At 39.8% G+C, this 16,627-nt stretch overlaps 1 protein-coding gene across 2 annotated transcripts in view; it reads right to left on the bottom strand.

The window, feature by feature from the left end:
- Positions 1–16,627, bottom strand: part of RABGAP1 (RAB GTPase activating protein 1) — a 129,947-nt gene that overhangs the window by 12,014 nt on the left and 101,306 nt on the right. For both annotated transcript variants that reach the window (XM_084650296.1, XM_084650297.1), the window contains exons 16-21: positions 15,056–15,181; positions 14,585–14,728; positions 8,531–8,572; positions 8,092–8,220; positions 2,609–2,701; positions 1,323–1,433 (exon numbers count right to left, since the gene is read on the bottom strand). In XM_084650296.1, the coding sequence (XP_084506422.1) occupies positions 1,323–1,433; positions 2,609–2,701; positions 8,092–8,220; positions 8,531–8,572; positions 14,585–14,728; positions 15,056–15,181 (645 nt within the window). The remainder of the gene's footprint in view (positions 1–1,322; positions 1,434–2,608; positions 2,702–8,091; positions 8,221–8,530; positions 8,573–14,584; positions 14,729–15,055; positions 15,182–16,627) is intronic.

The raw sequence follows: 16,627 nt of genomic DNA, 5'->3' as shown, positions 1-16,627 counted from the left end.
CATCCCCAATGTGATTATCTAAATATGACATGAAGGGAAGAGACAGCAAAGAAAAATTCAAGTAACACAACTGGAATCGAAGCACCTGTGCAAAATGAACATGAAACAAGAAGACAACTGAGTTTTATAAGAATCTTTGAAGACGTTAATTTTTAGCATCAAGGGTGTTCTCTCACACACACGTAAATACTTGATCAGTACAAGAATGTACCCTCCAGTGGATTTGCCTTTAGAAAACTATTGATATGGGAAATGACCAAGGTGACTGCAAATACATTGGGGGGCGAGGGGAAGAGAAGAGTCATAATAAATTCAATCCATATTGGCAGACTTCAGCAAGCCAAAACACACAGGATGAAATTTTGAAAAGCACCTAAGAGACTTAAGGGTCTAAGTCCCATTGAAAGTCAAAGGGACTTAGGGGTTCTTAAGTGCTTTGCTGACAGTGAACGACTGCCAGAAAAGTCAGAATACAGAAGCCACCATAATTTCACGAAGGCTGAGAAAATGGGCTTTCTAGACTCCAGCTACTACTGTCTCTTATCCAACATAGTGGCAAAAACAATAAAGAGCGAGAAGCACCTGCATCCTGCAAGACCAAGATGGTTTTTACAGTCTATACATATAGCAATTGCTCAGCCATGTCTGTGGCAAACACAGACGCCATCTTGCACCAGTTACCCTACACAACATGAGGGGAAGAACAACACTGCCGATTTACACGCAAGGGGATATCTAGGAAGTCAGAATGCAACTTTCCAAGTAGGAATTTGGCTCCATGAAGGAGCCAATACCTCTTCTCTCCCTCAAATGACCGTAGGCTCTTTTCATGACCATGGGTGTCAGAGCCTCAGTTTTAGGTATCCTTCAGATGGGACCTTCAGCAGCATAGTGCAGCCTAGTGCCATGCTGGGATAATCATCTAGTACTGACTTGGAAAGAAGAATTACGCTTACATCAACACCACCACTTGTTGAATGTCCTTTAAAGGTCTCCAAATCAATAAATGGCCAAACCTGCCCCTGCTTAACTCGTGAGACCTGACAGGATCCTGGCCACGGTAGTAGGCTTTCCGTTATAAATGTATAAGCAATCCATAGGCCTGAAGGCAAAAGATAAATGGAAAAACATCCCAAGGTAAAGAAATAATGAGAAATTTATCAGTCTCATACGTAGAAAATGCAGGTTTACAAAGTAATTGTAAGAGCATGATCCATCTACGGACACCCGCAATGAGACATTAAGAATTAAATGAGAGAAGTAAATAGAAATGAAGTTTTGCATTACTGCACCCAAGAGCAGAGGGAAATGTTTTGCCTTACATTATCTAAATCCTTTCGCAGTGCAATCTTGCTGGTGACCAATTCGTGTGCAAGATCATCATTTTCTTGTTCAAGCCTCATATTTGCTTCTTGCAGTCGCCGGTTCTCTCGCTATTGGAAACAAAAAACCTGAGTTTAAAAAAAGCTCTCTCAAGGAGTTTGTGTACCAGAAACCATTTTGAGTGCCTCTCAGCTCACAAAAAGAAAAGGAGGACTTGTGGCACCTTAGAGACTAACAAATTTATTTGACCATAAGCTTCATGGCTGAAGTGAGCTGTAGCTCACGAAAGCTTATGCTCAAATAAATTTGTTAGTCTCCAAGGTGCCACAAGTCCTCCTTTTCTTTTTGCGGATACAGACTAACACGGCTGCTACTCTAAAACCTGTCATCTCAGCTCACACATTCACACTGTAAGACTAGCCTGGAAATTCATTTCTGGCTGCATGTATTTTAGTGACAACAAATAGCTAACCATATTATGAATATAAAATAGTTAAGCAAAAAATGACCTTTGAGAAGCAGCTATTTATTAGCAACTCTGCTTAGCCATTGCTGGGAAGCTAACTGAGATGTAGAAAAGCTTCAGGCAGCAGAGAGGTGGGGGTGAGAGTCCACTGCCAATATTCCCACACACATTCCCCTCCAAGGCTTGGGATAAACGTCGTGTGCTGTGAAAGGAGGGGTGAGGGGGGTGCTGCAGAGAACAGGGTGGGGGGGGAGTATGTGGAGACTGCTCAGCTGTTTTCTCGCTTAAACAACACTGCTCTGTCACAACCATAATCGAGGAGGGAGGCTACAGCTCCTGGCAAACACATGGATAGAAACTTCACTTGAAATGTTTATACCCTGAAAAATAGACTCAGTATTTCACAGCATGCAACATGTGTCACAGGGGGAGGAGAGTGAAGACTTTATGGCAGTGAGCTGGCTTATACCCACCAGAATTGATTGATTGATTGATTGTTTAAATATCTGGCACTTGGTGCAATCAGCATATTACACAAATGGACTCTTCTGAGGCAGTTTTATGAACCCAAGTGCAAAAGTATATATCTGCACTAACCTGCCCTTCAATTTAATGGAAACATTTTATGAAGGGGCTTGCCCCGGAACGTCCCTGCTGATCAACACAAATAGGCATTTCTTTCATGTTCATTTGGCAGAATTAACCTGTCCTATCAAAATCTCTGCATGCTGGCAAATAAAGAGAAAACTGAAAGAAACAGAATTTGGAGCAGGACTTTCCTGAGAGACCTCAAACTGACCTAGGTGTGCAGTGTGTTACCTCAAATCTTTCTATAGGATCCTCCTGTTGTGCTTGTTGCTCTCTCATGGTATGATATTCCTTTTCATATTTCTTCAACTTCTTCTGACCAATCTAAATTAAACAAAACATGTTAGTTCCTGGCCAGTTCCATTCTTCTCTCATGGAAAAGAATACACATTTATTTCACAAAGTGTCAGTGGTGCAAACCTCAGGCAACACCTGTCTGCTACAAAATATGATTAAAATGTTTCCCATCTATTCTGAGAGTGAAGTAATTAGAACTGGCCAAAGAATTTTGACTTATTCAATGTAATCAAATAAATATTCTCTCTCTTCCTGCCTTCTTTAGAGCACAGGTGTTTATTTGATGAGGTTGAGGTTTTAAGGCTGCCTCTTCAGCGGTAATTTTTAACATCATGCATACACATTTTCTTTGCTTTTTATGAAACTGCTAAAACAGGAATGGCCTCAGCAAGGTTCATCACACCGCTCTGCTAGCTCATACCTGACTTAAAAAATCTCCAATCCCAGGGCTGCCTGTGCATCTCAGTCAAGCCACAACAGACTACATCAGCACCAAAGGGAGAGAAGGACAGAGAAAAATGATGGTCTGGTAACAAGCAGGTAAGGCACCATTCTGGAACTCAGGAGATCTGAGTTCTCCCCCCAGCTCTGTCAGACATTCCCTCCCTTTGTGACCTTGAGCAAACGAGAATCACTGCCCCGGTATTCCCATCTGTAAAATGGAGGTCAGAATCCTCCTCTTCCTCACAGAGGTGTTGATAAATTCATTAATGCATACGTGCTGCTCAGACACTACAATTACATAAGACACAGAAAAATCTTTAAACAAAATCCACCCCACCAGAGCCTCTCCTTGTGTTGAGGCCCAGAGACATGCCAAGTACTGTAGTAGCTTAGCAATACAGCCTATGCTGAGACCACCAGGCTCACTTCACTTGTGGCCTAGCACTGATTTACAATGGGTCTCCAATGATCAAAGGCTGCTGGACCTTACTATTATCTCAGTAAGCTAGCTAAATGATAAACGGGGATGGCTAACTTTTTTTAAAAGTACTTGTTTGACAAGATTTTAATGTTTAATAAACAAATATTTTGCAACAGAATAAGACAAACATATGAAAATCGGTTTATGGTTATTTCCTACTTTATCATTAACAGTCTTGCCCAAGATGAACAAACTGCAGAAAACTGAGAGCTAGGCTCCCTCTAGTGAGATTCCTATAGAAATGTTTTAACTAGATTTCGACTGAAATTTTTCAACTTCCTTAGCTGGCATCTCTGAATAGTACAATTACAGTTATTAGAGTTAATCAGGAAAAATAAAGAGTAAACAGCTTAATAAACACTTACAAGGGATCTTTAGGAACTAATTTCATTCTCAGGAAAGGGTTAAAATCTTAACAAGTAGTTTGTTTCACTGTATTAGGACTTATTGAAACATGTCCTGGCTTTTATATGCTGAATCTCACATTAGTGAGAATGTTAAACACTGAGGAGGGAGGCAGCCAGCAACACGAAAAGGAAGGAAATAAGCACACCCCCCAATGTATTCAACTCACCACACTTCTGAGTGTATCAGAACCAATCTTCGCTCTAGATATGAGTTACTGGGTGATCACAAGGATCTTTTTGTGATGATCACCAATATATCTCATAACAGCCCCAGTGGGAACAGCGCGAGGGGAATGGCAACAGAAATCTTGGAATTTGCATTGTGAGACACAGAGGAGGCAGGAATCCCAAATTCTAGTTTTTCTGGGGCAGGGAAGGTCGCAGTGGCTCTTTTTACATTTCACTGTAACAATGAAGCGTGACCTTAAGAATCTAGCATTATTTCACGCTCATCATTCGCTGACCTCCTTTTCAGCAGAATGCTGTTGTAATCACAATGCCTCAGCCAGGCTACATCCTATAAATGATTCAGCTTGACATCAGGGCCTTTTCTGTTCAAAAGCATTTTCAGGTAAAAAGCAAGAGATTTTTTTTGACTTATATTTTATAATGGGCTTATATTTTGGGCTTATATTTTAAGTCAAACCAATTACATGCAGCATTCCAATTAAAAAAAGGAAAGAAAAGTGTGTGTGTGGGTGAGAGCTGCAAGCATTGGGCTTTTGCTCAGAGCCCAGTGTTGCAACCTGCATTCTCTCCAGCAGCCTTCCATATTCTGTTAACTCTTTCAATGCAGATGGCATCTGGGAAGACTATACAATACATTATCTGTGCTGTGCCATTAGTTCATGGTGCACTGGAAACAACAGGAGCCTAGGCAGCAGTGGGAAGGGGAAAATGAACGAAGTTCTTGCTGTGAAAAGTGAAAGGTAAAATGTGCGAATGCACTCTTGGCAATGCAAGTGGTGCACACGATATTAGCCAGACGCATATTTAATATCAATGCTGTCTGTAATCAGCAAGACTGGGTCATCTTCATCCTGCTTATTCCCTTTTCTTACACAGGTTTTGGATCAGAACTGAGTACAAACCCGTTAACTGCCATTTTGAGGTCTATGTAGAGAGCCTGCAGTGGAGTGGGCAAATGTGGAGCAAAGAGCTTTGGAAAACCCAGATGCCCAGGAATGTTTACATACTATGCTTAGACTCTAGCAGCATACTGAGCTCCTTTAGCCATGTTGTAAGTATAAAGAAGTTTTGTGCCAACACCAATGGTTTTGCCCAAGAACTTGGCATATATAGTTAAATTATATATATAAAATATATATCTAAAACTGTCATAAGAAGTTAGAAAGTTTCCTTTAAAAACATAAGACAGCTCTATTTCAGAAACAAATGATCACAGCTATAAAGGGGACACTACAGAAGGGGTGTTTTGGGAATCTAGTTTAAACGTTTCTTTTAAAGTGGTGGTTTAAAGGTTTAGTTGCAATATTTACAGTTTGATTCGATTAAAGAGAAGATGTTGACTTTCACTGTGAATTAATGCAGGGTTCATTACCACTAACTGCCAGGATATCCTTATTCCCAGCGTCAAAGGCTACATCCATTTTACATAATTACATTAAGTAATAGGGTCTGGTAGACAATTTCTATCTGAGACATTTTTGTTCACCTCAAGCAATAGAACTGTATGAAATATCTCCCAGAGAAGTACTTTGTCATACAGCTATTATTAAATAGGAATTATTAATTAATACAAAGGATACATTAATAGTAAGGCAATTACATTTGCGGACCAGAGCCTCCTTTGTAATGACAGAGTTGGAATCAATTTGCAGCACGTATTTGATCCCCTGGCAAACCTTGATGATGCTACAGTTAACTAAATCGGAGTGTGATGGACCTCAACTTGGTTCTGTGGCAGACACCAATTCTAAGTTCTGGGTTTCAGAATTTGGTATCTTTGCTATTTCTAATTAGAGAGTCGTTTTGATCAGAAGGACCTTCTCTAATGAGTCACATAGTTCCCTTTTTGCATTGTGGCAGTACAAATTTCATTACTCACAAAGCATCCCTGATAACTGGTGTCTACGCAGGTTTGAATTAAATTTTGGCTGAATGCTTTTTAAAACTAATTTTCTTCCAACTCTTTTCTGGAATTTTAAAGCCAAAAAAAAAAAAAATAAAAGTGAAATTCTCAAGGTTTTAGCTGTGCCTTTTACACTAAGGTAAACTGGTTTTGTCTTAAATTACTGAGTAAAAAAAAAGGCAGAGGTTGTTTATTAAATTGTGCCACTTAGTTGAAACTTAGCAGTGTTAAATTATTTTAAATGCAAAAGTTTGATGAGGAGTTAGCCTCCAGTACAGTCAGAAAGTACAAGCCTAGGTCAGCATTGTGGGTTTTTAATAATGATGCAAGCTCCTTGTCACTTGAAGAGAAAGCAGGGCTTCAGTTCTCTGTCAACGTAAGTAATCAGTTTTAAAAAAGCTACTAAATAGTGTTTATGTTAATCCTCCTGGCTCTTAAACACACAAAACTTTTCACTTGGGCTGGCTGTCGTACAGGCCCTGAGGGCTTCATAATCTTCTATCAGGGAGCTCAATATTGGGTGGCTATTACATACCATTCAGACTTCAAGGTCTAGGCTCATGTGGCTAGAATTGATGGTGTTGCATAGAACCTCCTTGGCTATGATTGATACAGTATTTGGGTGTTCCATCTCAATGAGACAAGGTGGGTGAGAGAATCTCTCTCACCAACAGAAGTTGGTCCAATAAAAGATTATTACCTTGCTCAACTTGTCTCTCTAATATCCTGGGACCAACATGGCTTCAACTGCATTCCATCTTCATGTTATTGTAATCCCTACAACTCTTTGCATAGTTCAGCTCAGCCTACTTAATGTTAAATAACTTCCCATTCGTGCTTTCACAACTGACCATAAGTGCAAGCATCAAGTCTGGCCACCCTCAGTATTTCCCAAACTTTTGATAACATTGACTGTATGTCAAGTACAATCTTATTAGCTTATGCAGCAACTCTGGGGAGAAGTCAAACAATAACTACACTCGTGATAAGAGAAACCTTAGGTTAGATGGTTACTCCACAGAGAACAGCACTCTTTTTAAACTATAAGGCACTTATGAAAGATTCAGGAGTATCTGCACACAAAACACGTGTGGTACATGCCAGAGCACTGGTTTTAAACAGCATGTCTTATACACTCAGTTAGTCTACAAATGAAGAGCCAAAAGGAAGAGTGATACTGTGAACCTCCCACTTGGGCTGCTCAGAGAAAAACAAAGCTTTCTACATTATTTAAGAGTTTCAAACTAGCTGCAATGCAGGTGCAGCAGTTTCTGCAGACAGCGCCACACACAGTTTTGCCAGCACTTAGGTTAATTTCACTATAGAGGAGACCTTTTTAAACTCAATGCTTATAGTGTAAAACTTCCCTCCCATTAACCTGCTACAGCCCACTGTAGAATCTCAGGTTTAAAACAGTTTCAAGCACTCAACTTGCGGAGGATTTTTAACAGAAGCTAAAAGAAGTTAACATTAGGAACATAAAAGCTTCAGGATCACTTGGCCAATCTTGATTAATTTGGGAAATTTTAAATGCAGGGTCATCTTCCATTTACCTCCGAAGTAGATATACAGACAGAATTTATAGTACCTATCAATGCATTTTTAATGAGCTCCTTGCTGTAGTATACAATTAAATATAGCTCTGTTCCATCCCAAAGGACCATATTTTCTGCTTCTGCACTGTTTGCTTTGTTTCAAGTGCGTTATTCCCAGTTGTCTCCAGGAGAGATGCTGCTGGCCATTTAGCAGAAATCACTGGAGAAAGACTTGAGCAAATAAATTTTCTGCATATGCAATATGTGTAGTTTTACGCAGATTTTAAACTTTATTGGCGTGGTTTTAGTCACTTAACTCTATTTGTTTCATTGCAAAGCATCTAGAATATTTGCATTTAGGGGTAGATAAATCAAAGTTATATGTGAACCCTCCTCCCACCCCCATATATACGGGATAGACAAATGCTGAGAACAACTTGCTGGCCTCACATGTTTACCTTCATATTGCAAGCTAACTCCATCAGCTTTTTTGCATTTTCCTCTGACCGATATCTCTTGGGCAGCTGTACACGGAAGAACTTTAAAGCCCCCTCAAAGTCTGTCAATAACAGGTCATCCTTGGTAGTCTAGAAACATACAGAAAGGAAACAATATTTGCAAAACGTATTTTGAAAAATAGCTTCAATAACAGATGCTAATAAAATGAAACAGCTATTTTGTTAAGATCAAGAGAAAGTATCTTTTAATCTTCTTAAAATAGCAATAGGTGTTTCCACTTGCACAATAGGACATTTTCCACATGGCACAGCCGCAAAGGCAGTGCATGCCAAACAGCAACAAGAACAATACAGGAAGATTTCTGATTATAGTATTTTTGTAACACAGCCAGTTCATGGTGATGTATTAAATGAAAAAATGTTAAAGTTGGATACTCACTTTTAATAATCCCAGTGCAACATTAAAAATAACACTTATTCCCTAAAGAGAGAAAGGAAAGAAAAACACGAATAAGTCAACATTTTCAATATTTACAAGCCAGGCTATTACTTTATTCCAACACCTTAAATTTACATATTTTTACTTGCTTGTATTAAAATGGGAATGTAGCATAAAAATGTAAGCAGTAGCTTCATCAGATCAAAGCCCTTGAGACTAAACTCACAAGCAATAAGGCAAAAATCCCCTGTGCATGGCACTTTGCAGATAGCAAAAGGATCTGCCTCAGACACACACTCCAGCCTCTCCTCGCTCAGCTTCCCTTTGCCTGATGGAGAAAAGAATTTTTCCAAACTTCCTTTGTCTTTATGTTTAGTCTAATAATAAAAGATCCTTTTAGGAAAACTACATAGTCCAGTAGATTGTGGGGAGCTCAGGGCAGGGCTCCAAATGCAATTCATGCATTTAGCAACATAAAATAGTAACCAACAAAGCTACAGGTCCCAGCAAAAGCTGCTGTAAATTAATAGCCAGTAAGAAGGTATCTTCGTATAATGTGGAGTTGTGTCACCTTAGTACATTGAGTTCTGCAGGTGGCAGAGCCACTGGCTAAAGGGGCCCTAAACCACACAAGAAACATGTCTTTCACTTGTCTAAAACTCAGTCAGGAAAACATTCCTCCTGTTACACCCACCCTTTCACCTCAAAGGATGAGGGGAGAAGGGAGGGCAGGCAGACACTACTATGTGGTACCTGGCGTATAGCTGGAGTTCTGTGATCTCTGAGGGATGGAAGGACTCCCTATGACCCAGGAACCTCTTTGTGCCAACTGGCAGAGGGCACAGAGTTTTACAGGGATCCCTTGAGTCAAGTATATGCACAAGTTAACCAAAGGGCGGCATGTAAGGTCTCTACCAAGAGCCAGTAGCCCACTGGTCATGCTAAGCACTGCAAAATGTAAGTATATAAGAACGGCTATACTGGGTCAGACCAATGGTCCATCTAGCCCAGAATCCTGTTTTCCAACAGTCACCAATGCCAGATGCTTCAGAGAGAATGGACAGAACAGGGCAGTCAGCAAGTGATCCATCCCCTATTGTCCACTCCCAGCTTCTGGCAGCTAGGAACATCCAGAGCATGGAGTTGCATCCCTGACATCTTGGCTAATAGTTATTGATGGACCTATCCTCCAGGAACTTACCTAATTCTTTTTTGAACCCCGTTATAGTTTTGCCCTTTACAACATCCCCTAGCAACAAGTTTTGTAGGTTGACTGTGCGTTGTGTGAAGAAGTTTGTTTTAAATCTGCTGCCTATTCATTTCATTAACTCACCCTTGGTTTTTATAGTCCTCTATCAGACACTAATACTGTGTAATCAGTACACAGTATTAGTCACCTCTTTTCCAGCGGAAAAGTCCCAGTCTTTTTAATCTCTCAGTATATGGAAGCCATTCCACACCCTTAATCATTTTTGTTGCCCTTCTCTGTACCGTTTCCAATTCTAATATATCTGTTTTTGAGATGGGTTGACCAGAACTGCATGCAGTATTCAAGGAGTGGGTGTACCATGGATTTATCGCGTTTATTTTCTGTCTTATCTCTTTCTTAATGGTTCCTAAAATTGTTTGCTTTTTTGATTGCTACTTTACATTGAGAGGATGTTTTCAGAGAACTATCCACAATGACTCCAAGATCTCTTTCTTGAGTGGTAACAGCTATTTTAGACCTCATCACTTTGCACGTATAGTTGGGATTATGTTTTACTTTGTTAAATAAACTCTTGCTTGTTTTCATTATTAACACGTCTAAGTGCCGTGTGTTAAACCAAGCAGTGATCTGACGTGAAGCTGGTAAACTAGAGCCCACTGCTTCTTTGGGAACAGCGAATCTGTGAATGCTGTGTGCCCAGTGGAGCAGGGGCTAGACACTCCAGGGAGTTGCTCGGAGGGCTCATGGGTTGGAGTTCACCTATTGCTACCTTGCAGAGGGACAGCGGAGCCTGCATATGCTGAGAGGGGAGTGCTTGTGTTGTCTGTGGCCAGTGGAATCAGGGAGCTGACCCCTAGCAGGCACAGACAAGGCTTCCTCACAAGGGCAGGTGATAGTGAGGAGCCTCACAACCCCAGGTACCATGGGGAAGCATAAGACTCCCCCCCTCTGTATTTTGTAGTGTCCTCAGTCTAGGGACACATCTTTAGTGCAGTTTGTTTCCATCAGGATGGTTTGGGAGCCAGTTCTCTTTAAAGAGTAAGCATCTCTCCACCTCAGTCTGGTACACATTTATATTCTCCCATTTGCTTATGTTTTAGAAAAGTAGTTTTTCTGCTGTACAGCTTCCTCTGGCAAAATACTTGTTACGCTGTATTTGATTGTACTGTGTCCCCCTGTTCCAGCACACACACACACACTCTACAATGGCTGTTCTGCTGTTGTCAGCTCTGCTCTAAAGTCTCTGAGGGGGAGTTTAGACAGAAACATCCAACATTTTACAATAATTTTATGTTAATGAGAGTTGCTATATTGACAGTCCAACGAGCTTTCCCTACACACCACTCAGGCAACATGACTGTAGCCTCACTTGGAGGGATCACCTCTATGGCCTATGCAATCTCGGGCCTCTTGGGTGATAGTACCATCACTGGGTGCAATCAGTGCCATCTGCTGTCGTGAGACCTCCGACACACTTGATACTGGACTTACAGATGGCAATCATTTTTGGTCACTACGGTCAGGGCCTAGTTGTTTCAGAAGCTCTGGAATTTGCAGCAGAATCCACTTCTAGCCAAAGAATCGTGCTCTAGATTCTAAGCTTTTATGTAAGAAGAATTAAATCTCTAGCTCATTCAATGGCAAAGACAACCTTCAAACTTTCAAATACCAAATGTACGTTGACACAATGTTGCCTTCCTGAGTCTGCAGATAACACTCCATGTCTATTGTTTCCGGCTAACTCCAATACATAAAGACGACGGCTTAAAGAGCAACATAGTCAAGTAGTTCACTGGTGATCATTTTAGCATAAACAGCCAGAAAGAGTGCTTATAGCCCACAACCCCAAGCCACCTTCCCAGCCCTCCTTGGGTGCCAGAAGCCATAGCTGCTCTCTACTCAGGTGCCAAAACTCCAGCTTTCCCCAGGCAACGTCTACAAGGCACACTGTCAGGACAAAAACCTGCGGCCTCCTGGAAAATTAAAATGTGGGGCTAATGTATTGAATTCAATAGTTTATTTAAAATTTAGAGGAGGGTGGTGGTGTGACACCAGAGTGCCCAAGAAACCAGGAGACCTTGCTGTGGAATTCAAGTTCAGCTTGAAACCCTGCCTCGAGTACAGGACTGTCTTGATTTTATTTTTAAGAATGTATTGGGCTGCCTGCCACAGCACATGGGTGCTCTCCGATCAGTACTGCGTGCTGTAGCAAATTTTACAGTCTGCTACAACCCGAGTATCAAATGATCAAGATAAAAAGTGTTCAGTATGTATCATCAGCTCTTCTGATCGGCTGTCAGTCCCACCAGATTTTATTATAGTTGGTTGATTGGATACTTTCCCTTCTTGTGCCCTCTCTCAAACAGAAATCTATCACCACTCTATGCAGTACACACAGCAATACACCAACATGCTTTTTAGCTCCAGAAGCAATGCTCAGGTTGGAGGAGACATTTTTTTTTGGTCTTCAATGGGAGGTGTTCCTGGGGGGTTCCTATGCTAGCTGGGACTTGCCCTTATTGTTCAAAGAAAAAACCCTTGACACATCTCTACACTAGAAACCTCAGAATGGCAAAACTCAGCATTATTCTGATGCATTTTAATTTTTATTTCCCACCTGGTCAATTCAAGGCTGTTTAACATCTCAATAGAGTAACCTCCCAAAAGCATCAGATTCAAATATAGCAACATAATAGTTCCTTTGGCCAATGTAATATGTTTATTTTCTACCTAAACAGGAATTACCCACTCTGCTGATCTGTTTGTAAAACATCTTATTTATATGTGTAGAACCCTCCCCACCCCCGCTAACATCCTTTAATAAACCCCAAAGACAAGCTGCCATTCTTCCCACTAAAAAAAAACCAAACAAAAAACAAAAAAAAACCTATGAACTTTTAAGGTCAGACACTACAGATGAGGTGGTGTTATGGATAGTTAATATTTCCTCAATGTCAATACCCCCTTTGCCATAATGAATAGTATACAAAGAAATACGAAGTTGAATCCTTCCCCTTTTGTTAAGAAGGCTCATTTAGCCACTTTATCCTAAGGGGCAAGGGACTTTTTTCTTAGACCCTTTTCTGATATTGGAAAAATTTTATAATTCCTCTGGTGAGAAAGGAGGGCAAAGATGTGATGACTGAGAAAATCAGCCCCCATACACTCCCCCCCACCCCAAATGGCTACAGCATAAAAAAAGATTACAGATACTGAAGACTGGAAAAGGAAAATATCAGTTATGCACGGGGCTATGCAATATTCTGGCCAACAGTTTAAGCATGTATGCAAGATATCAATTTGTCCTTCCACCTCATTATTCAATGCCACATCTTTTATGGATCCTCTCTTATTCTAGGTTATATAAAAGGGGGAACCTACTCGCAAGCTCAATACTAGAGGATCTGGCAGCTCCACCTCCTATATGCTAGACTTTTATTGACATTACCGGTTAAGGGCTTAGTTTTCTCTCCATCTCTTATGTCTTTGAGTTTTGACTTTAACAGCAAAAAATTAAGACTGAACTTGCTTCTATCACTTCTATTAGCAGTAGAGCTAGCACTGTGGTACAGTGGTGCTCTGGATTTAACATCTGATTAACTCTCTCACTTCCAAAAACCTGGGAAATTTTTGCTATGGAGAAAAAATGACTAGCTCTTGAAGGCAGCCCTATGCCAATTATTTGGCTACTCATTAATTGAACTGAAAAAGGTTTATTAAAATAGCTGATTAATTATTTAAGTGTCCCTTATATTCAACAGTAGAATCTACTTCCGCTTTACAGGATATCTTCGCTCCCTATGCAGAGATCACTTTTCTGCTGTCTGTTGCTTTTTTTATACTAGTAACTAGGCAAAGCATGCAGCAGGTTCCAAAGAAGCATAGCTACATAGGCAAAACACTGACCAGGAGATTTATGAATGCAGCAATCTTTAAACGAAAGAAATAGAGCAGAATTTTACTATTTCACACTAATGACTAGGCGATCCATTGAGAAATCATGCATTTTAGTAGTTATCAAATAAGCAAACAAATGATTAAAAAACCCCAAGGGCACTGCATTGCAAAACGTGCTCTGTTCATTCATGTTTACAAAGGTAGTTTAGATTTAATTTAAATTACTTCCTAACTTACTGCTAAGTATACTGTTATAAAAAACAACTAAGTCTTCTTAATACAAGATTTCACTACAAAGAATTTTGCTATTAAATATATGCGGAGAAATTGAATGAGACCTCAGTTTCTTTGGAGGGAGAGTTATCGGGCCTATGAGATTACCAAAGTGAAAATTAGCGTAGTCGGGCTGTAAATGCAGAGTACTTCAGTACTCTAGGGATGCTCTAATATTGTCTATCATTACATGGTTCTTAGACATAAAAGTGGCAACAAAAACAAAAAAGTTACTTGGTTAAATCTAAAAAACTAGATACATAAAATTATTTCCTCCATAATATTGTATTCTTTTTATATAGGATTTACAACTGTTAAGAGATTACATGCACAAAATTAACCTCTTTAGCCTGTAACTAATAAACAGAATGACGAAAGACAAATTATGATGCTCTAAGAAATAGGAGACTTCAATCTAAAACCAAAAAATGCCATCAACTTTAGTTCTTGGATGTAACATCTGAAAAATGCTGAAAAAACACTTCCATTGCTGCATAACCGCTTTTATGTAAGAGTTTACATTTTTATATGGGAAATTGTACGTCAAGCCTCAGTTGTCCAGCACTCAAAAAACAGACATGAACAAAGAATGCAACCAAGCTAGACTTGATAGGAAGAGTCCATCAGGAGTTGCTGCAGATACAAAGTTATATAATTATATGTGTAATACATACCTCACATAACAGTAAGTCAATAATATGGAAGACCATGTAGAGGGGGAATTTCGCAGTGAACAGGGTTAGAAACCACTGGGAGGCATACATGTGGGCTTCAAGGCTGATGTCCAGAAAGTGATTGTAGAGGTCAGGAATGCACTCCTTAAAAAAAGGATGCTCATTAGTTTTGGCTTAAAAGCAGCTGTTTATATCCTGCTTATAATTCTCAAATCTACATGAGAACAGTACAGTAGAAGAAATATTTAATGTTATCCTATGGCATTTTACAAGTAGCAACTGGAATAATTATACTAAAGGAAGTTCTTTCTCTAGAACAATGTTGGTGCATAGCTGTCTTCTATCTCAATCAAGGGTACAATAAGATTGTGCAAAAACTATTCACTTGTGATCAAATGCTGCTCTCAAGCAACTAAATCTTGGGTTTTGCAATCCCTGACCTGTTCACCTCAAAGCAACCTGGATGCTTACCTGCATGAGGCGCTCCAACTGATAAAACTTGCAGTGCAAATCTTCAAAGTTTTGTTTGAAAAGTTCCCTGAGTCCATAGTCAAACATGATTTTGACCAGAACACTAAACGCCTGCTCTTCAGGCATCTGTCAAAGAGAACAAATCTTGTTGACATTTTTATATTATTCTATTTCCTTCTTTCATCTTGCTCTTAGCATCAAGATACCAACCGTTTTTCATAACAGATAAGGATAATTGCACACATCATAACAACTGGATGATGTGTGACAAATTCCCTCTTAGTTCCCCAATTTAGAAACACACCATTCAACCTTAAAGATCCCTAAGGGTTCTATTTCATGCAGTTGCTGCCCCAGATCTGGGCAATAACTTCAGAATCAAATTATACTCCTACAGACTGTGAGCCCAACCTGTCCAGGTCCTCAGTGTAGTCAGCTAACACAGTTCAGATATGACCAATGCTTTTACAGTATTACTACAAGATGCTAACTGCACAGTAGCGTTTTTTATTCTACATTTGATGGTCTTTTATTCAAACTGATTAAAAAGGGAGTCAGTTATTACTACCCAAAGTTCAGATTTGGCAGCTCTCTACACTGTTTTGGGACACTTCGCTCTCCCCTTTCTGCCAGCAGTTGGAGACAGAAACATCATTACTTGTCAGTATTTATACATCTTTCCTTGGCACCATAAAGCAGTTCTGTTCTTTCCACAGCAGTAAAGACTGACTCTTCAGGTCAATTACTTGTTCCTGCAAAGGTCAAAATATCTAACTCAAGTGCTCTATTATTCATCCACAGATGCAGTCAGTGAACTCTGAAAACTTTGCAGAGATGTTCCCATACTGGCAGTGAGGGACTTGCAGAAACTACATTTCACTTTATTGCTCAAGGACTGCAGGGTATATGCAGCAGTACCTTCTCCAATAAGACAAGGTAACATGAATTCCATCACAGCCCCTAACAGTCACACTCCAAAGACTGCCTTTCAGGAGGTTCAAAAAATGAGAAAGAAACAAAAACTGAGATTTTTAAGTTGCAGCCTTCAGTTTAACAGAGCTCATTCTCAGAAGCAACAACTGATATTAAAGAATGAGCTCTAAGAAAATGTATGAATGATCTTTTCTTGTCTCTATGAGTCTCCTTAATCCAATGGGTGCCAAAAAGGTAGGCAGATAGCATTTTGGCATCTTAAAGAAAGCATATCTATTGGTGAGCAGAGTTTGGTCCCCTTACTAGCAGAAAGAATAAACCTTTATTACCGATTGGGTTCAGAACAGTACTGAAGAATTAATTTCGCCATCAGTTAAGAGTTTTATTATACAGGTTACAGAGAATCAAAGCATTACAGTTAGATACTATCAGTCCATTTGACTTCTGTTTATAAAGACTGTAGTTTATAATATATTTCTGTCTCCTCACAGAATTATGGAAAAATATTGCTCTGAAAACCATACATACAGTCAGTTGGAAAGTGACGCACAAAAATCTTTATATTTAGTTCTGCATGGTAGCAGCAATCACTCAAAACTGGCTGGAGGAGTAGGGGAAGATCATCACAAAATCCTACGG

Source organism: Lepidochelys olivacea (assembly GCF_965140295.1).
Source record: "Lepidochelys olivacea isolate rLepOli2 genome assembly, chromosome: 16".
NCBI lineage: Eukaryota > Metazoa > Chordata > Testudines > Cheloniidae > Lepidochelys > Lepidochelys olivacea.
This window is presented reverse-complemented; position numbering and strand designations above follow the sequence as displayed.